General features: G+C 42.0%; 1 protein-coding gene and 1 non-coding gene across 2 annotated transcripts in view; both read right to left on the bottom strand.

Moving 5' to 3' along the window:
• Positions 1 to 24437, bottom strand: part of LRRK2 (leucine rich repeat kinase 2) — a 149997-nt gene that overhangs the window by 104708 nt on the left and 20852 nt on the right. The window contains exons 4-11 of the mRNA XM_029047252.1: positions 16346 to 16434; positions 15724 to 15858; positions 13386 to 13520; positions 9720 to 9851; positions 4180 to 4299; positions 2223 to 2353; positions 2029 to 2108; positions 1363 to 1469 (exon numbers count right to left, since the gene is read on the bottom strand). Of these exons, the coding sequence (XP_028903085.1) occupies positions 1363 to 1469; positions 2029 to 2108; positions 2223 to 2353; positions 4180 to 4299; positions 9720 to 9851; positions 13386 to 13520; positions 15724 to 15858; positions 16346 to 16434 (929 nt within the window). The remainder of the gene's footprint in view (positions 1 to 1362; positions 1470 to 2028; positions 2109 to 2222; positions 2354 to 4179; positions 4300 to 9719; positions 9852 to 13385; positions 13521 to 15723; positions 15859 to 16345; positions 16435 to 24437) is intronic.
• MIR7429 (microRNA mir-7429) lies at positions 2927 to 2983 on the bottom strand. Its single transcript, NR_127418.1, has one exon. It is a non-coding gene; the product is annotated as a microRNA mir-7429 (primary transcript).

Genomic DNA, 24437 nt, shown 5'->3' with positions numbered 1-24437 from the left:
TCTGCTTCTCCAAGTTATGAGACCAGACATAGTCCCTGTCCCACATGGGGATCACAGTGTATTTTACCCCCAATTTACAGATGAGGAAATTGAGAACCAGAGAAATTAAGTATCTGGTCCATGGACAAGACCAGTGGCAGAGCTTGAACTCCCACGATCTACTAAATCACCTCACCAACAAACTAATCAGGGGAATAGAGGGTGGGAGTGAAATGCCTGAGATTAAAAACAAAAAAAAAGTGCCTCTGGTTTCTAATATTCAAATATATTTCAAAGTTTCATTAATTTTTGCAAGGTAAAAAAGATATCTTTGAAAATCTGACACAGTACTCTGCACACAGTAAGCGCTCAGTAAATACTACTGTCCGATAATACAAATGCAGAAAGTATAGAAGCGAAGAGTGAACGGCTCTACGGGTAGATACGAACCTGAAACTGAACGGGTTAATTTTTAGTGCTGTCATGACAGGCATTTAAGAGGCCATTATACATTTTTTTCATGCTTTTGTTTGTAAATTTTCTACTTGTGAAACACTTAAAATCCATGACGTCTCTATATTTTTAACATAAAAGCTAAACCGCGTTACAATATTATCATGCAAAAAAGAAAATGTAAAAGAAAATAACCAATGGAAAGGCTGTTTCCTAAGTTACCACTTTGATAAAGGCCGTTTTAATATGCTTTAGGACTTTTTAAGTCAATTTAGCATGGAGCAGCTACAGTTGGTAGAGACAGGTCCCTGGGTTAGTGTTCTTCTTTTAAAGGCTGCATAACAATCAGTCATAAATTAATGATATTAATAATAATATGAATTTTAGTATTCGTTACACACTGGCCAATAGTACTGGAGTAGATCCAACACAATCAGATCCGACACAGTCCCCCTTCCACAAGAGGGTCACGGTCTAAGTAGGAGTTAGAAGAGGCAGCTACACCTCCATTTTATAGGTGAGGAGACTGAGGCAACGAGCCACTTGACCTGGTCAGGTTCCCACAGAGATGAGCGGTAGAGCTGGGGTTTGCATCCAAGGTCCCTGACCTCTAGGCATAGAAAGGAATGACTTCAAACCTCATGATGTTAATTCACGTTTCCTCATAAGAATGACAATGACCACACCTCTTCCTGTCTAAATTCCCCAGGACAAACCAGGAGATTCCCCTCAGCACACCATGCACTTCAGAGGACAAAGCAACCACCCCCTGGCCCATTCCTTAATCTCCATCAAAATTTTGCCCACTTAAAATGGGAACCGCTGCATGAAAAGCAGCCGCTAGGGCTGTCCCTTTTCTACTCCTCATTTTGTTCCCCTGGTCTCCTCCATGCTCCCAAATAGGCAGGTGAAAATATAAATAAACTTTACCGTTTTGCTCTAATAAAGTCGATAGGGCATTAGCTGCTGCCTGAAACACTTCTTTTGATGAAGAATGCATCAGCATGGAGAGCATCACTTCTCTATGTGCCGGGTACCTTTTATAAATACAAATCAATTGTAACAATGACTTTACTGGAATCTAAATTCATCTAGTATTAACTTTAAGACTGTTGAATAAAATACTCCAAATTACTCTTGCACGGGCAAATATTTTTCAAACTCCTTAGGGACAATGTTACTCCAAAACTACCCAACTTAACTGCCAGAGAGAAACTCCAGGTACAGGGAGAATTGGGCATAGGGATTTTAAGAATAAAAGCATTTATTTGGTAAGTATTTCTTTCACGAGGAGATCGAGTACTTTTCACAGCAATGAAAGGAGTGGGGAGAACTAAGAATGGGAGATTCCAAGGAATGGAGTAAAATTAAAGTTTTGAGGAAATGTTTGTAAGATATATTTATTAATTTTAATAATGACATAGCAAATACAATTTCAGAGCAGGTCAGAGTGGGGTGAATCTAGCTCTTATTATGCCTGAGGAAACTCTATAAAACGACTCAGAAATCTCTATAGAAAGAAGGGCTTATTTTTCTTTATGTTGCATGGGGTCAATTGGATCCATATTCTACAGTGTATATATTAGTCATACTAACTGGCCATCTTCATCTCCAATCTTCTCATGCAAATTGCTTTGGTACATAAGTAGATTATTCAGGGCCCAGCATGCAGCTTCCTATACATCAAAATAAAGTGAGAAAAGGTCAAACCAGACTTTAAAATAAAGTTGCAAAAGTTCACGCTGCTCTACAACACAAATACCAAATCACACCCTATCCGGACAGCCAACCTGCACAAGTGTGTTTTTCCTATGTCCAGTCAGTGCTTTGTAACATGCTCCCAACCAGTATAAATTTACTTCCTCTTCTTCCTCCTCCTCCTTGCTTTCCTCCAAGTCACGGTTTAAAACAATGGTTTCGGCTTCAAAATACAATGAAAATCAAAAATACATTTGTAACTGTAATCCCAGTCTCTATTCCGAATTCAAGCACGATACACAAATTGCATAAATAATTCACCACTTAAACACAATATCTGTGCAAGTAAAATCCTGCCATCTGGTAAGAAAACCATATTAATAAATGTCATTCAGACATGGCACGGAACAAAGAATATGGGACGATTAAGTAATGGGCTACTTGCAGTGAGCTGCAGAGAAATCTAGCTTCCACTCCTACAGACCAGACAATTCTGGGGCAGCTTTGGGATTGCTTTGAACAGCTTCATTAGGTCCAGACCTAAATCCTAAATCCATTCCAGTCTGGAAGACATCTGGGATCTACCCTAGAGATTCAGTTCTGCTCAAGATTGAGACTAGTAAGTCCTGGAGCAACGGTCCAAAGCTTCCAGTGGGTTTTAATGAGTTGTCGAGAGAAACAAGCAAACAAGTTCTCAAAAAAATTAAAATAAAAAGCTTAAAAATACTTGCAGTATTATATAATGGACAAACCTAGAGCTCAAGATAAGGTATTACCAATTTTATCTAGTTGATTTACTCCATGTAGGCAGTCCAAATGGACTTAAATCATTCAGTTGGACCATCCACATGGAACAAATTAAACCAGCTGATAATAAATGGAAAATGAAAGTTCATTAATGTTTGTCACTCAGCCCACTTATTTAAAATGTTTACGTGTTGTTTTGAAAGTGTTTAATTCAAAGAAAAAGAAAACATTAGATCTTGTGGAACAACTCAAACAAAGCGGGTCACAGAAACACGAGGGAATCAATCCATCATATGTATTGAGCGTTTACTGTGTGCATAGCATTGTAATAAGCACTTGGGAAAGTAAAATACAACAGAGTTGGTAGGCAATGAGCTTACAGTCCAGGGGAGGACACAGACATTAATAAAAATAGGTCAATTACGGATCTGTACACAAATGCTGTGTGCCAAGGGAGGGAGGAATGGAGGATGTAAATCCAAGTGCCAAGCACTGTACTAAGCACTGGGATAGATACAAACTAATCAGGTTGGACACACAGTCCCTGTTCCACATGGGGCTCACAAGCTAAGTAAAACCCGAGATGTACTTAGTACTTTTATTACCATAAGCATTTTACATTTCTTATTTTAATTTGCCCCTCACAATGCCCCTGGGAGGTAAGGTCAGATATTAGTATCGCCATTTTACCGATGGGGAAACTGAGGCATGGGGCGGTTAAATGATTCGCCCAAGGTCAGGCAAGATGAGTGGCAGAGACAGGACTAGAACCTAGGATCTTCAACTTCCAGGGCTACAGCTCTTCCACTACATACACTGCCTCCTAAATATACCATTTTCTACTCTTTTTTGTGTGTTATTATTTAAAAACTCTACGGACAAAATACTTCTGTTTGAACCAATAATATTCTTCCTCACAGTACTGAAGAGTTAAAATTTTACTAGAGTTAAAAGAACATAAATCTGGATGCCGGTGCTTAGTACAGTGCTTTGCACATAATAAGCGCTTAACAAATATCATTATTATTATCATATGTTCAATTCATGATATTACAGTAAAATGATAAAGTAACCCTTTGAAGCAATAGTTCCAACAGGAACCAGTCTTACTTAACTATGTGGCTCCTAGGGGTGCAACTCTCTCCCACTTCAACTTTGCCAAACCAAAGCTCTGCCCATCTTTACAGCCCTCTTGAAAGTCCAGGTCTTCCATGAGTCATTTCCCAATTTATTTTTTTCATCCCAAGTCTAAAAACTTTATTGCTCGTTGCTTTTCATCATGATAAAGAAAAGTAGACTTACTGAGGAGAGCCAAGCAGCTGAGAGCTGCAATCTGTAAATTGGCATTATCCGAATACTGTTTAACGGCCTTGACGATGACTTCATGCACCTCATTTAAAACCAGGATATTAAAAAAATTTCCTAAAAAACAACCAAACCTAAAGTGTTAGTTGAATCTATATCAAAGCAATGATGTGTGTCATTTGCACATGGAATATGACATCGTGACAGGTAATTATTACAATGATTCTAGAAAATAAGAACCTAAGAAATCCCAAACTGAAAGGGGTCACTGATCCATCTGGCCCAGCATTTTGTTACTGCCAGAAACATGAAGGGCAGAACTGCCTTCTTTGGCATCTGTCGGCATGTTTAAAAATAATACTTCTTTACCTTCACATGTTCCAGGCCAGTTTTACTCTCTTTAGCATTTTTAACCCTTTTTCAAATAACAGAAACCTCATCCTAAAATTTGTCCTGGTTCTTCACTTTGCTAAAAGATTACCTTGAGAAGAATCAGTCAAACATTGATATTTATTGCGCACCTCCTGTGCGCAGAGTACCTTATTAAAGCGCTTGGGAAAATAAGATAGAGCAGAAGATGGATATATGTACAAAATCTAACTTTATGTTCGCAGATAATAATGTTGGTATTTGTTAAGCGCTTACTATGTGCCGAGCACCGTTCTAAGTGCTGGGGTAGACACAGGGGAATCAGGTTGTCCCACGTGGGGCTCACAGTCTTAATCCTCATTTTACAGATGAGGTAACTGAGGCACCGAGAAGTTAAGTGACCTGCCCAAAGTCACACAGCTGACAAGTGGCAGAGCTGGGATTCGAACCCATGACCTCTGACTCCAAAGCCCGTGCTCTTTCCACTGAACCACGCTGCTTCTCTAAGAAGATGCCATAGGCGATGGTGAAATTCCCCTACGAGAGCCTGTGCGGTTGAAAACGTAATTGCAGAATCTACAGTCATCTTGTGCACACCAGATGGTTCTCCCTTTTGTAACTGGAAGGACTGTTTTTAAAAACACTACCCTAAATCTCAACACGAATTGCTACTCTCCAGATTTCCTACAATTACGATCAACATCAGCAGTGGTAGTAATGACATTTATTGTTCTATAGCTAGGTGTAGCAACTGGGGACTCGTCTATCCCTTTCTGAAGCAGCAATTAGACTGGTGAAGAGAACGAAGCAGTTGGGGAAAGGGAGGAAAAAATAGCTTCTAGTAGATAGAAGCAGCATGGCTCAGTGGAAAGAGCTGGGGCTTGGTAGTCAGAGGTCATGGGTTCGAATCCCAACTCTGCCATTTCTCAGCTGTGTGACTGTGGGCAAGTCACTTCACTTCTCTGTGCCTCAGTTACCTCAACTGTAAAATGGGGATGAAGACTCATGTGGGACAACCTGATTACCATGTATCTACCCCAGCACTTAGAACAGTGCTCTGCACATAGTAAGCACTTAACAAATACCAATATTATTACTATTATTAGATTGGACACAGTCCCATAGGGGCTCACAGAGTCACAGAGAAGTTAAGAAACTTGGCCAAGATCACACAGGAGACAAGTGCTTTGTACACAGTATCCTTCTCTTCCTCCTCCTTACAAGGCTCCAGATGGGTCAGAGGCTCATGTCTCGGTCAATCGTATTGATTGAACACTTACTGCATGCAGGGAACTGTAGTAAGCACTTGGAAAAGTACAACACGACAATATAACAAGACATATTAGAGAAGCAGCGTGACTCAGTGGAAAGAGCCTGGGCTTAGGAGTCAGAAGTCATGGGTTTGAATCCCGGCTCTGCCACTTGTCAGCTATGTGACTGTGGGCAAGTCACTTATCTTCTCTGTGTCTCAGTTACCTCATCTGTAAAATGGGGATTAACGGTGAGCCTCATGTGGGACAACCTGATGACCCTGATTCTACCCCAGGGCTTAGAACAGTGCTCTGCACATAGTAAGCGCTTAACAAAATACCAACTTTATTTTTATATTCCCTGCCCACATTAAGCTTACAGTTTAGAGGGGGAGACGCACATTAATGTAAGTAAAGAAATTACAGATAGGTACTTTAGTGCCGTGGGGCTGAGCAGAGAGGGGATGGGTGAGGAATAAAGGGAGCAAATCAGGGAGATGCAGAAGGGAGTGGGAGAAGAGGAAAGGAAGGCTTAGTCTGGGGAGGCCTGTGGAAGAGATGTGTCTTCAGATATGAAGAGGGCAGTCATTCGAAGAGAGAGGCAGGGCGTGAGCAAGAGGTCAGTGGAGAGATAGATGAGATCGAGGTACAGTGAGTAGGTTGGCATTAGAGAGTGGCGTGGGTGGCCTGCGTTGTAGTGGGGGACTGGCGAGGTGACGTAGGAGGGAGAAAGGTGATTGAATCCTTAAAGCTGGCGTTAAGGAGTTTAATGCGGAGGTGAATGGGCAACCACTGGAGATTCTTGAGGAATGAGGAAACACAGACTGAACGCTTTTAGAGAAAAATGAAGCGGGCAGCAGAGTGAAGCACGGACTGAAGTGGGGAGGGGCAGGAAGCAGGGAGGTCAGCAAAGAGGCTGACTGATGGGAAGCAGCGGGGCTTAGTGGAAAGAGCGTGGGCTTGGAAGTTGGAGGATGTGGGTTCTAATCCCCATTCCGCCTCTTGTCTGCTGTGTGACCTTGGGCAAGTCACTTCATTTCTCTGTGCCCAAGGTCAAGTCACTTAATTTCTCTGTGCCTCAGTTACCTCATCTGGAAAATGGGGATTGAGACTGTGACCCCCACATGGGACAACCTCATTACTTTGTATCTACCCCAGCGCTTAGAACAGTGTTTGGCACATAGTAAACACATAACAAATACCATCATTATTATTATTCAGTAATAATAATAATAATGATCAAGTTGTCCCAAGTAAGGCTCACAGTTTCAATCCCCATTTTCCAGATGAGGTAACTGAGGCACAGAGAAGTTAAGTGACTTGACCACAGTCACACAGCTAAGTGGCAGAGCCGGAATTCGAACCCATGACCTCTGATTCCCAAGCCCGGGCTCTTTCCACTGACCCACGCCGCTTCTCAAGGTGGGATACAACGAATGCTTAGATTAACGTGGTAGCAGTTTGGAATGGCAGGATTTAATGATAGATTGAATATGTGGGTTGAATAGAGACAGGAGTCAAGGGCGATGCCAAGGTTACGGGCTTGTGAGACAGAAAGGGTGGTGGTGCTGTCTACAGTGATGGGAAATTCAGGGCAAGAACAGGGTTTGGGTGGGAAGCTAAGGACTTCTGTTTTGAATATGCTAATTTTGAAGAGATGGCAGGACTTCCAAGTAGAGATGCCTTGAAGGCAGGAGGAAATAAAAGACTGTAGAGAGGGAGAGAGATCAGGGCTGGAGATGGAGACTTGGAAATCATCTGCATAGAGGTGGTAATTGAAGCCATGAGAGCAAATAAGTCTCCAAGGGAGTACATATAGATGAGAATAGAAGGGGACCCAGAACTGAACCGTGAGGGACAATGACAGTTAGGAGGTGGGACTTCCATTCAGCCCTGCTCCATGCCCAAAACAACTCAAACGCTGGTGGCCTGCGGCCTTCTCAACTTCTAGAATGCTGACAAGACCCTGCCACGGATGAGGCCGTGACTTTGGTCACTGCTGGAATGAACGACAAAGAGGCTGAAAACCTGCTCCGCTAGTCACCAGGACCATCTGTTCTTTCATTTGCCATATTTGGTTTTCTTATATTTTTGCCTTATGTCTCTCGCCAGCCCTCTCTCCCCACCATATTCTGTTCAGTCCATGAAACTCCAATGGCTGCCCATCCACTTCTGCATCAAACACCTTACCATTGGCTTTAAGTCACTCAATAAGTTCTCTCTTTCCTATCTTACTATGCTGATTTTCTATTACAGCCAAGCCTGCCTAATTTGCTCCCCTACTGCCAACCTGCCTATGGTACCTTGATCTCCTCCATCTTGCCAATGACCCCTTTCCCACATCCTCTCTCTGACCTGAAACTCCTTCTCCCTTCATTTACAACAGAACAACACTCTCCTTACCTTCAAAGTCTAACTAAATCTCCTCCAACACGTCTTCCCCAACTAAGCCCTCAATTCCTGTACTTCCTCTCCCTTCTGTGTTGTCTAGTAACTTGGATCTATACCCTTTGAGTATTAGTCACCCCACTCTCAGTCCCATAGTAGACTGTGAACCCGTTTTTGGGCAGGGAGTGTCTCTATCTGTTGCCGAATTGGACACTCCAAGTGCTTAGTACAGTGCTCTGCACTTAGTAAGTGCTCAATAAATACTATTGAATGAATAGTACTTGTGTACATATCCATAATGTATTTTAATGTCTATCTCCCTCTAGACTATAAACTCCTTGTGGGCAGGAATGTGTCTACCAGCTGTCACTCCTCTGTTCTTAGTATACATTAAGTACTCAATAAATACCACTGATTTATTAATTATTTATTCTTTGTTTAAGAGATTTTTAAGGGCCAGGGACTACTACCTAGTGCTCAGTACAGTGTTGTGCATATAGAAGGAACTTAATAAATAGTATGACTTTTATTACTACTGCTAATAATAATTTCTTTGTATAGCGGGCACTTAGGATCAGGCACCACTTTGGTCAACTTAGAAAAAGAAGCAATACATATTTCTATTTGGGAGCCCACTAACAATCAATCAATTGTGTTTATTGAGTGCTTACTGTGTGCAGAGCAGTGTACTAACCACAATAAAAGAGTTGGAAGACACGTTCATTGCCCACAACAAGCTTAACAGTGATGACTACTGCAACTTTTCAGATCAAATGGGGGAAAATCGGACATGTTGAAAAAGTGATGAGATTTATCTTATTTTTAATAGGATTCAGAGAATAAATTACAGAATGAATGAGATAATGGGCTCCCTATTGACGTCAATATGTCAGACATAAATATTTGAGTTTGGGTTGTACCCAAAATATCTCTGGACAATACACAGAGCATGGATACATGCTGATCTTTTAAATCCTCTAAAAGAAAGCCTGGCCCGTTTACTTTATCCCTTAGTTGTAGCATTTATGTTTAGATGCTCTTTGAGAGTAGGAGAGCACAGTAAGCGCTCAATAAATATGACTGAATGGATGAATGGTATAAGCAAGTTAAACCATTGACAGAACTGCCTTTTAATTGAACAACTCGAAAACAAGCTGAATGTGCAACCTGAACTGAACTATAGCTCAATGGTATATTTTTGATGGTATGTTTTTAAGCACTTTCTACGTGTCAGGCACTGTACTAAAAACTGGGGTAAGATGCAAGATAATCAGGTTGGACACAGTCTCTTTCCCACCCTGGGCTCACAGTCTCAATCCCCATTTTCCAGATGAGGTAACTGAGGCACAGAGAAGTGAAGTGACTTCCCCAAGGTCACAGAGCAGACAAGTGGTGGGGCTGGGAGTAGAACTCATCACTTTCTGACTCACAGGCCCACGCTCTCTCCACTATGCCAAGCTGCAGATATTAAAATATTAATAACAAGGGACTGAGGTATTATAAAAATGAATAACAGTTTGCATAACTTACCCAATGTAAGCTTGTGTAACAAACGACAACTCACTTCTTGAATTTGTTCACTGCAGGGAAATGTTTTCATGGCTTCTACTACGATGTTGTAACACCTAACATTTCCACTCATGAGGACTTCAACATTACTGCCTAAATTTGGAATAAAATGCTTTTCAATAAGGTATTTTAAGATGTTCATCCAAAGACATTTTTTAAAAAATAAGATTGTACTTCTCATCACTTCTATTTAAACTCAAAAAAGAAAACAGCTATCTCTTGGTACTGACAATATTATTTTGTTCAATTTGAATTATTCGGGAACGGGGTTTAATTTTGCAATGAATTCAAGTTTCCCAAATTATAATTCTACAATACAGAGTTACAGCTATAATTCAGTGACATTTTGTGAAAATAGGGCAATAAAGAGCTATTTACGGAAAAACCAGGGAAAAATCATGCTGGATTCCAACATTTTCTAACACACGGAAGTCTTAAACACCAGAATTTAGATTTGAAAGAGAGCAAGAGCAAACAGGAAAGAGACAAGCTAAAAAGAATTCTCACACTTCAGTAAATTTACAAGCCTCAATAAATTGTTTGCTGTCAGGCCCAAGAGAGTTTGTGTTGGCCTAAATTTACAGTACAGAGATATGGAAGAGGCCAAAGATGGAAGGAGGGCAGAAGATGCGTCTGCTAATCCTACTGTCTTCTCCCAAGTGCTTAATTTAGTGCTCTACACAGAATAAACACTCAATAAATACTACACATTGATTGAAAGAAACATAACAAAGTTTGTAAGTAAGTGAGCAAGAAGGAGAAAGAATATTCAAGTCCCTCCTCTCTTGGATATAAAAGCTCATGTGCTGATTATTTGAGCATTTCCTAGGCTCCTATTGGCCAGTCCCCTCCTCCCAGAAGATAATACTCCTACAGTGGATTTTAGGAAACCCTGTAGTTCAGGATCCTGGGGAATATCGTTCCAGAAAGCTCTGCAAATGTCTCCAAATCAATTACCTTGGCTCTAACCCAGCACTTACTTCAATGCCTTAAAATCCATAAAAAAATGAAAACTTAGAGGACAGATTTACAGCAATAGACTTCCTACTTGATCATTTTGGCTCTTGTTAAGTGCTTACTATGCACCAAGCACTGTAATAATGTCGGTATTTGTTAAGCGATTACTATGTGCAGAGCACTGTTCTAAGCGCTGGGGTAGATACAGGGTAATCAAGTTGTCCCACGTGAGGCTCACAGTCTTCATCCCCATTTTACAGATGAGGGTTGGACACAGTCCAACAACTGAGTCCCACATGGGGCTCAGAGTCGTAATCCCCATTTTACATATGAGGTAACTGAGGCAGAGAGAAGTTAAGTGACTTGCCCAAGATCACATAACAGACAAGTGGAGGAGCCAGGATTAGAACCCAGGTCCTTTTGACTCCCAAGCCTGTGTTCTATCCACTAGGCCATGGTGCTTAGTGTGAAGCAGCGTGGCTCAGTGGAAAGAGCATGGGCTTTGGAGTCAGGGCTCATGAGTTCGAATCCCAGCTCTGCCACTTGTCGGCTGTGTGACTGTGGGCAAGTCACTTAACTTCTCTGTGCCTCAGTTCCCTCATCTGTAAAATGGGGATTAAGACTGTGAGCCCCACGTGGGACAACCTGATTCCCCTATGTCTACCCCAGTGCTTAGAACAGTGCTCGGCACATAGTAAGCGCTTAACAAATACCAACATTATTATTATTATTGCTTAGGCAAGTTTCACAGGCAACACTGATCAGTACCCTACCTGATCCTGGATATCGACTGTAAAGCTGTAGGTGCCCAAACCACCACCCAAACCTCCATCTACCCCTGTCCTTCCCATTAGACTGTGAGATAAGGAAGGAAAGGGGAAGGAAGGCAGTGGAGGGGAGTGTTTGGAAAAACCTTCTTCTGCCAATATGGAGGACATGTCAAAGAGAAAGGAAGAGGTTTAAAAAGGCAAGTCTGGGAAAAGGAAGAGAAGGTAGACAGAGAGATTAGATAATAATAATAATTATGGTATGTTAAGCACTTACTATGTGCGAGGCACCTGTACTAAGCGCTGGGGTGGATACAAGCAAATCAGGTTGGTCCCACATGGGGCTCGCAGTCTCAATCCCCATTCTGAGGTACAGAGAAGTAAAGTGACTTGCCCAAAGTCACACATAGCAGACAAGTGGCAGAGCCGGGAACAGAACCCATGAACAGAATCCATGACCTTCTGACTCCCAGGCCCGTGCTCTATCCACTAGGCCATGTTGAATATCATGAATTAGAGGAGAATTACAGGTCATGATTGGTAGATTAATACTTGAGCAGAGCATATGCAAATTTAGCATGCCAACTTAAAGAAGGACTATCCATCTTTGCAATGCTCCTGCATGGATGGCATAATATCTGACTGTCCTAATTATTTTAGGGAAAAAAGTTAACCTCAAAAATGATGACTGCCTCCATCAAAGAGCATTTATTTAAGTGTTGAGGGGAGGAGCACATGCACTTTTACCAATGTTTGTACACTGCATCTGGAAAGTGGTTAGCCTTCCCTTGGAAATTTGTATCTATTATAAAATGTGTTCATGGACAGTATTTCAGCTACAAATGGAAAGCAAAAGAAGAGGCCAGAAATAATTACTTCTAAAAGAAAAAGAAAGGGAGGGTGTTATTCATTCAATAGTATTTATTTAGCGCTTACTATGTGCAAGCTACTGTACTAAGCACTTGGAATGTTCAATTTGGCAACAGATAGAGACAATCCCTGCCCATTGACGGGCTTACAGTCCAATTGGGGGAGACAGACAGTCAAAAACAACTGCAATAAACAGAATTAAGGGGATGTACATCTCATTTGTTGACTCAGGATGACTCAGGGTGTTTCAAAATCACCTTTCTACCATTATTGAACTTCTTCTTTCAAGTATTAATTTCCTCAGACTGGAAAATCAAAAATTGAGGCTTACAATTCTGCAACAAGCACTATACAAAGAAATGGCACTTTTCACCAAAAATTATTTTATGCCTTATTATGCCCTTTCCCTGTGAGATCGAATGTTGATCCCAGATTTCAACAATGCGGTGTGTCTTTAGAAAATGATTAAATATTAATGGTGAGCACTTAATTTTTTTTAGAAGGCAAATGTCAATGATCATCTGAAGCAATAGATTAGCATCATACTAATCCCAAAATGGCAAACATACCCATGTTCACCCCTCCTGTCTGGCACTTTTATGTTTTGCAATTTTTAAGTCATTACAGACACTGTTCTCAGAGGCATGTGAGCCATTCATAAATTGAGAATCTGCTACAGTACCAAAGCAGATTTTTAAGCAAATTTTAAAACAGCGTGGCTCAGTGGAAAGAGCACAGGCTTGGGAGTCAGAGGTCATGGGTTAGAATCCCAGCTCTGCCACTGATCAGCTGTGTGACTTTGGGCAAGTCACTTCACTTCTCTGCGCCTCAGTTACCTCATCTGTAAAATGGAGATTAAGACTGTGAGCCCCACGTGGGACAACCTAATTACCTTGCATCTACCCAGCACTTAGAACAGTGCTTGGCACATAGTAAGCACTTAACAAATACCAAAATTATTATTATTAAAGCTAACTAGAAAGACGTGGGGAGATAGGGTGGCAATCATATCATGTTGTCAAAGATTACTTACATGGAACTGCCAAGGAGTGTAAGCAGTGAAGTGCATGAAACACCACTTCCTCTTTATTTTTAAATTGCTTTAATGCATCCAACACAATCATATGATCTTTGCTCTCAAAAAATTCAGTCAGTTGCTCTTCTGGAACTAAATTGAAAACAGAATAGAGATACATCTTAAGAATGCTAACATTTTTAACACTAATATCTTATTTTATACATCACTCAAATAAAAATTATAATTAGTAATCCTGAAATTTGTTAAGTGCCTGCTGTCGAGTCGTTTCCGACCCATAGACACACCACGGACACATCTCTCCCAGAACGTCCCGCTCTCTATCTGCAATTGTTATGGTAGTGGATCCATAGAGTTTTCTCGGTAAAAATCCGGAAGCGGTTTACAATTGCCTCCTTCCACGCAGTAAACCTGAGTCTCCTTTCACTCATTATATAGTATTTACTGAGTGTTTACTATGTGCACTTGGGATGTACAATTGGGCAACAGAAAGAGACAATCCCTGCCCAATGACGAGCTCACAGTCTAAATGGGGGAGACAGACAGCAAAGCAAAAGCGTCCAAAACAAAACATCATCATGATAAATAGAATCAAGGGGATGTACACCTCATTAACAAAATAAATAAGGTAATAAATAATATATACAAATGAGCACAGTGCTGAGGGGAGGGGAAGGGAGAAGAGCAGAGGATGGGGAAGAGGGGAGGGGGAGCAGAGAGAAAGGGGGGGCTCAGTATGGGAAGGCTCCTGGAGGAGGTGAGTTCTCAGTAGGGCTTGGAAGAGGGAGAGTTACTTTGGCGGAGGTGAGGAGGGAGGGCATTCCAGGACAGCGGGAGGACGTGGCCCAGGGGTCAATGGCGGGATAAGCGAGAACGGGGGACAGTGAGGAGATGATCGGTAGAGGAACGGAGTGTACGGGGTGGGAAGTTTTCTACAGTTTTCTAGAGAGGAGGTGAGGAAGGAGGGGGCAAGGTGATGGAGAGCTTTGAAGCCAAGAGTGAGGAGTTTTTGTTTCATGCAAAGGTTGATAGGCAACCACTGGAGGGTTTTGAGGAAGGGAGTGACATGCCCAGAGCGTTTCTGTAGGAAACACTCCCTCGACTCTCCCTCGACTCTCTCCCACGTCGCTGCTGCCCAGCACGGGTGAGTTTGGACTTGTAGCAGATTGCCTTTCACTATCTGGCAAATTATTGTAGCTGGGGTAGATGAGGGAGAACAGGAACTGACCCCCATTTTACAGACGAAGAAACTGGGGCACAGAGAAGTTAAATGACTTGCTCAACGTCACATGACAGGCAGTGGCAGAGCCGGAATAAGCTCCAGTGCAGAAAAATAAAGTTCCAGTGCAGAGTTTCTCCTAAATATGCTGTTTGTCTAGAAAATAAACCCATTTGGTCTCACTTTCTTCACTGCTGTGAAATGAAAGTCTTGAAATACAAAGGAAATGATATATTACAGAAAATTGGAAGGTGGATGGGTATTGAGGATGGGGAGAGAGGAATGGGATTTTGAATCACCCTGGAGATAAAGTTGCCATGTCCAAAAGTAGCTGAAGCTCTGCTCAGCTACATGGACCATATCACTGGTTTAAGAATAGGTCTAAGTGACAAACACTTCAGGTAACCTACCGATGATAGTCTCTACCAAAACAAAAAAAAGAAAAATCTATCAATCATATTTATTGAGCTCTTACTGTGTGCAGGTCACTGTACTAAGTGCTTGGGAGAGTACAACGATCAAACAGAAGTATCAATTTTCCTTTTCAGAATGTCATTTTAAAACTGCATTTCTCCTCCTTTACTATCTTCTTTCATTTCTCTTTCAATCTCATAATACTCACTTTCTTCCAGCTTCAGCCCCTAAAGCACTTTTTTTTAAAAAGGCAGAGGTATTATGTTAATTTTTAATCTTTACATATAGCATTGACTCAATGGCAATACCAAAGATAGGTTAGTCCCTTCCTAAGAATCAATTAATTATGTATAATCCACACTTTTAGAGGATAGAGTAAAAGCTTTTCTAGGAAATGCTGGTTTTTTCATAATCTTGGAAGTGACTAGCAAAATCCAATTTTAACTTCTCCACAGTGCTACGACTTTATTTTTCATTCCAATTCCCCACATATCCAGTTTATATAACTAGCTTTATGTGATTTACAAGATATGAATGAAACACACTCTCCAGAGCAAGCAACATCTCTGAAATCACTCCATTACTCAATTCTTACATATTCCACTTATTAGACAATACAATTAGCATACTTCCTTTACATTACAGAACATTTTGACTTTAATTTAAAAAGTAAAATGATACATTTTGAAAAACAAAAAATACCTCTTTCAAAAAGCACGTGTAAAGCTTTACATCCAAATCTTTGAACTTCTTCATTAGATGGGAAGGTATGCATAGCATCAAAAATTAACAAAAATACATCACTTTCTTCATCCAAAACCAACAGAGTCATCACATCTATATATGGGGAATACAAGAAAACAGACACATATAATTGCCTTAACATCCAATTGCCCATGATTTTACATATAAAAGAACTGTACTTCAGGGAGGGTCACTTAGGTTTTGTGAAATAAAGGACAAATCTATATGGTGGACAATAATTCCAAAATTAATGGCCACATTTGCCCCTGGAAAAAACCTTTAGTAGTAAAATATATTCACCACACATTTCTTTAATGGTCCATTTACATCTTCATTTTGAAATGAATGAAAGGGGATTCAAAGCTAGTTATTTTTGTTGTACTCTGACAGAAAACAATTTCTCTAGGAACATTTCATCAACTGAAGAGACTGCCTGTAAATGTCTAAAGGTGGAAATAAATTTAAAAAATGACTACGATATAGAAAATCTTTACAAGTAGAAAAATTAATTTCACGAACTACTCTAATACTTTAAATTTAAAACTTAATAACATAATAAAATACAAATACTTGTAGATACCTGAAGTCAGAAGAAGATCTAATGCCTTCAGACCAATTACTGAAAGGTTTATGTTGGCATTATGAAGAGTGAGCATTTTGAGAATCAACCTAGAGGTAAGAATAAATCAGATATTAAGCCAACATTTATCAAATTCATTCATACTCTTTGAGACTTCTATTATTTGTCTCAGCTATCTGCTGCTATCCAGACATTTTCTTTTTCAGACAAATAATTCCCTTGAACTATAGTATGTGAATGTAAGTTAAAAAAACAAAAACAAGAACCCTGCTCAATAGGTTTGAGCAGTGTTCATTTTTTTAAATGAGCACCTCACAAATCTTCCATCTCTTTAGTTTTGATTAAGAGTACCACCTCAGGGCTCAGAAGTTATTCCTCCATTCACAGGGACCTGGGAGTTGATCTGTCAGTCAGTTGTATTTATTGAGTGCTTATACTATGTGCAGAGCACTGTAGTAAGCACTTAGAAGAGTACAATAAAACAATAAGCAGACACATTACCTGCCCACAAGGAGCTCAGTCTAGAGGCAGAAATGGGGAGGGGAGGAAGAGAGACATACATCAATATAAATAAATGAGAGTTATGTACATAAGTGCTGTGGGGCTGGGAGCAGGGAGGGAGCAGGGAGCAAGTCAGAGTGGCGCAGAAGGGAGAGGGAGAAGAAGAAAGGAGGTTATGGGTCTGGAAATGAGAAGGAACCGGGTTCTAATCCCAGTTTCACCACTTGTCTGCTGTGTGATCTTGGGCACGTCACTTGACTTTTCTGTGCCTCAGTTACCTCATCTGCAAAAAGGGGATTAAGACTGTGACCCTCCTGTGGGACATGGACTTTGTCCAACCTGATTAGTTTATACCTACCCCAGTACGTAGTACAATCTCTGGCACATAACAAGCACTTAAATACTTTATTTAAAAACAAAAAAGGGGTTACAGGAATTCACTGAGTGCCTACCATATGCAGCACTTGGGAAATGCAATAGTGATACAAGTGTCCTCTTACCTTTCTCCTCCTCCTCCCTTTCTTTCTGCTTCTTTTTATTCCCTCTCTTTTTCTCCTGATCTTTTAATTGCTAGACTTAATTTCTTGCAACCCTCCCTCTATTTGGGGGTTGCAAAAAAGAAGTAATTTTGTAAATAAATACTACCACATGAAATCACAAGAAGCAAAAACAACCACAATAAAACTGCCCGACTGAATCCAAACTGCCCCACTGAATCCAAACTTACTAACATATTCAAAATTAGAAAAGGTCGAGATACTTTTTCTATATGCTCGCATTCTATAATGGGCAAATGCAAAGTCCTCACACCTTATATCCGTAAAATTTAAAAATCCCTTCGATATAAAAGCCTACTATATGCAGAGAACTATATTAAGCACTTGGGAGAGTAAAACATATTGTACTCTCCCAAGTATTTAGTGCACAGCTCTGGACACAGCAAGTGCTCAATAAATATGACTGACTGACATACATTACCTGTCTTTAGGGAGTACACAATCTTATTGAAGAAAAAGCCCAAATTGTTGACAGAAAGTGAGAGAACAAAGATATTACTGATTGTAGCAGAGGGATGGTACAGTGAAACAGTAAATACGTAGCATAAGTCATCAACGGGTATCACTATTCAGTATTAAGTATTGAGAATGGGTGCAAATATTAGGGTTGATGTGGGTTGGGATAGTGGGAATTTAAAAGGGACGCTTCCTGGAGGAAGTGATAATTCAAGAGGTTCTGAATGAGGGGAAAAGTGTCCCCTGGTAGAGTTGATAGGAAGGGAGCTCTACAATCTCTGCTATATTATACTTTCCCAGGCATTTAGTCCAGTATTGCCACACAGTAAGTGCTCAATAAATATCACTGATTGACTGGTTGAACAACCATGCGAAGAAATGGAGCAGGAATGTTGAGAGCAAGAGGCAGTGAGGTGAAGCTTATAGTATTTAGCTGTAGCACTTTTTGAGCACATAATAAAAATAATAATAATACGTTAAGCACTAAATATGTGCCAAGCACTGTTCTAAGCACTGAGGTAGATACAAGGTAATCAGGTTGTCCCACGTGGGGCTCTTGGTCTTAGTCCCCATTTTACAGATGACGTAACTGAGGCCCAGAGAAGTTACGTGACTTGTCCAAAGTCACACAGCTGACAAAGTTGCAGAGCTGGGATTGACTATGTGTCAAATGCTGTTTTAAGCACTGGAGTAGGAACAAGTTAATTATGTCAGACGCAGTCCCTGTCCTGCATGGACAGTCTGAACGTGAGAGAGAACAGGTTTTCAATCCCCATTTTACTCTTGAGGAAACTGAGGCACAGAGAAGTTAAGTGATTCACACAAGAGTTGGAGCCAGGACTAGAACCCAGGTCCCCTGATTTCCAGACCCATGTTCTTTCCACTAGGACATGCTGCTTCTTTTTGCTATGAAGGGACACCTGGATGTTTTTTAGAAATGGAGAAAGGGAAGATAAGTTGGACAATCAGTCACGTGCAGTGATAGACTAAAGAGGCTGGAGATGGAACACCAGTAATAAGGCTGATAAAATAGTCTAATTGTGAAATGCATGGTGTAGTGGGTAGAGCACAGGCCTGGAAGTCAGAAGATCATAGATTCTAATCCTTGCTCTATCCCTTGTCTGCTGTGTGACCCTGGGCAAGTCACTTTACATCTCTGTACCTCAGTGACCTCATATGCAAAATGGGGATTAAGTCTGTGAGCCCCACATGGGACAGGGACTGTGTCCAAACCTATTTGCTTATATCCACCCCAGTGCTAAGTACAGTGACTGGCACTTAGTAAGCACTTAACAGATACTGCTATTATTATTATTATCATCATTATTATTATTATTATTATTATTAAATGAAGAGTTTGAATAAGGGTGGTGGCCATTTGGATGGAACAAAGGGTCACATGTGGGGACTATGGATGAAAAGCCAACAGGATTTGTCAATTAAAAAAATGATAATAATAACCGTGGTATTTGTTAAACCTTACTATGTGCCAGGCACTGTACTCAGCACCGGGGTAGATACAAACTAATCAGGTTGGACACAATCGATGTCCCACATGGGGCTCGCAGTCAATCTCCATTTTGCAGATGAAGTAACTGAGGTCCAGAGAAGTTAAGGTCACAGAGCAGACAAGTGGCAGAGCCAGAATTAAATCCCAGGTCCTTCCGACTCATGGGCCCATGGTCTATTCACTAGGCCACGCCGCTGTTTCATTAATTGATTGATTAATTGATTATCCCAAAGGTGAGGCCTTCTGGGAGACGGAGGGTGGTTGTCTGGCCAACAGAGATGGAGAAATTGGAAAGACAACTGTGTTTAACAACGAAACTGAGAAATTCATATTTAGGCACATTAAGTTTGAGGCGTCGCTGGGGCATCCATGTAGAGATGTTCTGGAGGCAAAAGAAAATACACAGATCTGTGTACCAGATCAGAGTTGGGGGTCAAGAATAATAATGATCTTTGTTAAGCACTTAGGTGCCAAACACTGTACTAAACACTGCAGTAGAGGCAAGATAATCAGGTTGGTGACCGTTAGATTGTGAGCCCATGTGGAATCCAAAGTGGATTAGTTGCCATTGTTTTTATGAGATATTCTTCCCCTTGACTCTATTTTTTGCCATTGTTCTCGTCTGTCCATCTCCCCCGATTAGACCGTAAGCCCGTCAAACGGCAGGGACTGTCTCTATCTGTTGCCGACTTGTTCATTCCAAGTGCTTAGTACAGTGTTCTGCACAGAGTAAGCGCTCAATAAATACTATTGAATGAATGAATGAAAGGGAGAGCAGGTAATGAATGCCCATTCTATAGTTGAGGAAACTGAGGCACAGAGAAGTGAAGTGATTTGTCCAAGGTCAACAACGGGTAAGTGGTAGGGCCAGGATTAGAACCCAGATTTTCTGACTCCCAGGCCTGTGTTATTTCCTCTGGGCCACGCTGCTTCTCAAGGAAGTATTTTTTTTTAATGTTAGGATAATCATACAACAAACCAAATAACCATAAATGAAATAACCAAATCTCATTTTGTTTGGTTAGTGGCCTTAATTAGCTTAGAAAATGAGATTTCTATTGTGTTTCATACTACATTCTTTGGTTATGATGACCTTGATTCTTTTAAAATTCTGCTTTAATCACAAAAATTGAACATGTTCAGTATTCAAAATAATTTCAGAGTTATCTTCAACTTTTAAATTAAGTGGAAAAAATGTGACTTACTGCCTGCTTTCAAGGCTTAATGGTTTTCCTACCAAAATAATTTGCAGCTTTTGGTAATCTAGGCTGAATTCATTCATTCATTGAGCACTTACTGTGTGCAAATCAGTGTACTAGCACTTGGAAAGTACAATTCAGCAACAGATAGAGACAACCCCTGCCCACAACGGGCTCACAGTCTAGAAAGGGGAAGACAAACATCAAAACAAGTAAACAGGCTTCAATAGCATCAATATAAATGAATAGAATTATAACAGGCCTAGAGAAGTGAAGTGACTTGCCCAAGGTCACACAGCAGACAAGTGGTAGAGCCAGCATTAGAACCCAGGTCCTTCTGGCTTCCAGACCTGTGCTCTATCCACTGGGCCACACTGCTTCTCCCAGAGTTCTAGTACAGTGCTCAATAAGGAATAATCAATGATATATACTGTCCGCTCTCAGGATCACACCTGGAGAGTTTCTAGTATTCTATCGGTCTCGACTACAGGAGGGAGAGTCAAGCTGAGGCATAAATGGGGATTAGGTCTGTGAGCCCCACGTGGGACAACTTTTATCCCCCCCAGGGCTTAGAACATAGTAAGAGCTTAACAAATACCATCATTATTATTTTTTTATTATTATTATACCCATTCATTTCCTAGCTTGGGCAGTGACTAGCTAGTGGAAGGCAATCTGCCACAAGTCAAAACTCCCCTGTGCTGGGCAGCGGCAGATGGGAGAGAGTCGAGAGCAGAGACTCAAGTTGACTGGGGGGAAGAAGGCAATGGTTAAACATTTCCATATTTTTACCAAAAAAACTCTATGGATTCATTCATTCATTCATTCGTATTAAGTGCTTACTGTGGGCAGAGCACTGTACTAAGCACTTGGGAAAGTATGATACAACGATGAACAGGGACAGTCCCTGCCTATAACCATCTCACGGTCTAGAGGTGGGGGAGACGGACATCAATCCAAATAAATAAAATTACGAACATATACATAAGTGCTATGGGGCTGGGAGGCCCCGGGGGTGGGGGTGGAGGGTGGAGGAAACGGACCCACTCAGGGAATTGCAAAAGAGAGTGGGAGATGAGGAAAAGTGGGGCTTAGTCTGGGAAGGCCACTTGGAGGAGATGTGCCTTCAATAAGGCCTTGAAGGGGGAGAGAGTAATTGTCGGATTTGAGGAGGGAGGGCGTTCCAGGTCAGAGGCAGGACGTGGGCCGGGGGTCAGCGACGAAACAGGCAAGATCGAGGCACAGTGAGGAGGTTAACACTAGAATGACTGCAGATGGATACGGGGCGTCTGGGACAGATGTACCCGTGCAGTCGCTATGGGTCGGAAACTACTTGGCAGCATAAGACCAGACAAGTTATTTACTGAGCGCTTACACTTTAATAATAACGTTGGTATTTGTTAAGCGCTTACTATGTGCTGAGCACTGTTCTAAGCACTGGGGTAGATACAAGGTGATCAGGTTGTCCCACGTGAGGCGCACAGTCTCAATCCCCATTTTACAGATGAGGTAACTGAGGCACGGGGAAGTTAAGTGACTTGCCCAAAGTCACACAGCTGACAGGTGGCGGAGCTGGGATTAAAACCCATGGCCTCTGACTCCTAAATCCGAGCTCTTTCCATTGAGCCAGTGTTGGTGGCCATGATCCCAGTGTCCACAAGGCGCTTAAAGTCTACAGGAGTAAGAGCTCAAATATTACCTCTGATTACTTGATTGACTGATAGACTGCGAGTGGAGAGAGCAAAAGGTGAGTGAGTTGTTGGCTAGAGAGTATGACCGGCATCTGGTGGCTTATCACCGGACGTGAATTTGACTGAAAACGGTAAACCGAGAGCGACACTTGCAACCACATTTGCCACAGAGACTGTCTCTTGTCCTGTTGAGTTGGCGGTTTCCAAATCCTGGAGCTCTTCTTATTTTGGCCTCACTCTCACCATCTTCTCAAAGCTTGACCTCAAAAGGGCCACTCCTTTTTGGTTATCAAAGGCCCGAGAGGTCTGTCTGTTGAGGTGTTCTCTCAACATTCAGCTACGAGCAGCAAGAGGAACAGAGAAGCAGCATGGCCTAGCGGAAAGAGCACGAGCCTGAGAGTCAGAGGGCCTGAGTTCTACTCCCGGCTCTGCCAACTGTTGCTGTGTGACTTTGGGTAAGTCACTTCGCTTCCCTGTGCCTCAATTCTAGGCATAGAAAACTCTCTCCAAATTAAACTGTGAGCCCCATGCAGGACAGGGACAGTCTGGCCTAATGGAAAGAGGCCAGGCCTGGGAGTCAAGGACCTGGGTTCTAAAACTAGTTCCACCACCTGTCTGCAGTGTGACCTTGGGCCAGTCATTTCACTATTCTGTACCTCAGTTCCCTTATCTGTAAAATGGGGATTAAGACTGTGGACTCCATGTGGGAGAGGGACTGTGTCCAACCTGATCAGCTTGAATCTGTCTCATAACTTAGCCTGTTTTTGTTTTTTTTTTTTTAATGGTATCTGTTAAGCACTCGTCTTATGCTGTCGAGCGGTCTCCGACCCATAGCGGCAACAAGAACACAACTCTCCTAGAACGCCCCACCTCCATCTGCAATCGTTCTGGTAACGCATCCACAGAGTTTTCTTGGTAAAAATCCAGGAGCGGTTTACCATTGCCTCCTTCGGTGCAGTCAACTTGAGTCTCCTCCCTTGATTCACTCCCATGCCACCGTTGCCCAGCGCAGGTGAGTTCTGACTCGTAGAAGATTGCCTTCCACTCGCTAGCCACTGCCCAAGCTAGGAAAGGAATGAGTAGGCCTCTGCTTGATTTTCCCCCCGTAGCCGAGACTGGTAGAATCCTGGAAACTCTCCAGGTGCATTCCTAAGGGGGGTGGTAAGCACTTATTGTGTCAAACACTGTTCTAGCTATTGGGTTAGATCGAAGTTAGGTTGGACACAGTCCTTATTTTTAAAAATGGTATTTGTTAAGCACTTATTACGTGCCCAGCACTGTACTAAACCATGGGGTAGATACAAGCTGATCAGGTTGGACATAGTCCCCGAGTTCACTGGATCAAAGAGGTGGGGAGGGGGAGAGGGGGTTTATGCACGCTCTATCACCAAGGAAGTAGAGAAGGGCCGTGGAGTATATCTAGCCCTATTTTATTTATTCTATTCAGCAATAATGGAGGAAGTTACAGGGGACTTGGGTGTTGTTAGACTCTACTAAATTCGTCTTTCATGGCTTAGTGGAAAGAGCATGGGCTTGGGAGTCAGAGGTCATTGGTTCTAATCCCTGCTCTGCCGCTTGTCAGCTGTGTGACTGTGGGCAAGTCACTTCACTTCTCGGTGCCTCAGTTCCCTCATCTGTAAAATGGGGATGAAGACTGTGAGCCTCACGTGGGACAACCTGATTACCCTTTATCTACCCCAGCGCTTAGAACAGTGCTCGGCACGTGGTAAGCGCTTAGCAAATACCAACAGGTCACAGAGTGGCTCAGTGGAAAGATCACGGGCTTAGGAGTCAGAGGTCATTGGTTCTAATCCCTGCTCTGCCGCTTGTCAGCTGTGTGACTGTGGGCAAGTCACTTCACTTCTCGGTGCCTCAGTTCCCTCATCTGTAAAATGGGGATGAAGACTGTGAGCCTCACGTGGGACAACCTGATTACCCTTTATCTACCCCAGCGCTTAGAACAGTGCTCGGCACATGGTAAGCGCTTAGCAAATACCAACAGGTCAGGGGTTCTAATCCCAGCTCCGCCACCTATCAGCTGTGCAACCTTGGGCACTTAACTTCTCTGTGCCTCAGTTACCTCATCAGTAAAATGGGGATGAAGACTGTGAGCCCTACATGGGCCAACCTGATTACCTTGTATCTACCCCCAGCGCTTAGAACAGTGCTTGGCATAGA

Source organism: Ornithorhynchus anatinus, chromosome 2 (genome assembly GCF_004115215.2).
Source record: "Ornithorhynchus anatinus isolate Pmale09 chromosome 2, mOrnAna1.pri.v4, whole genome shotgun sequence".
NCBI classification, from domain to species: domain Eukaryota; kingdom Metazoa; phylum Chordata; class Mammalia; order Monotremata; family Ornithorhynchidae; genus Ornithorhynchus; species Ornithorhynchus anatinus.
Note: the sequence above shows the minus strand (reverse complement) of the source record. Positions and strands in the feature narration are given on the sequence as shown.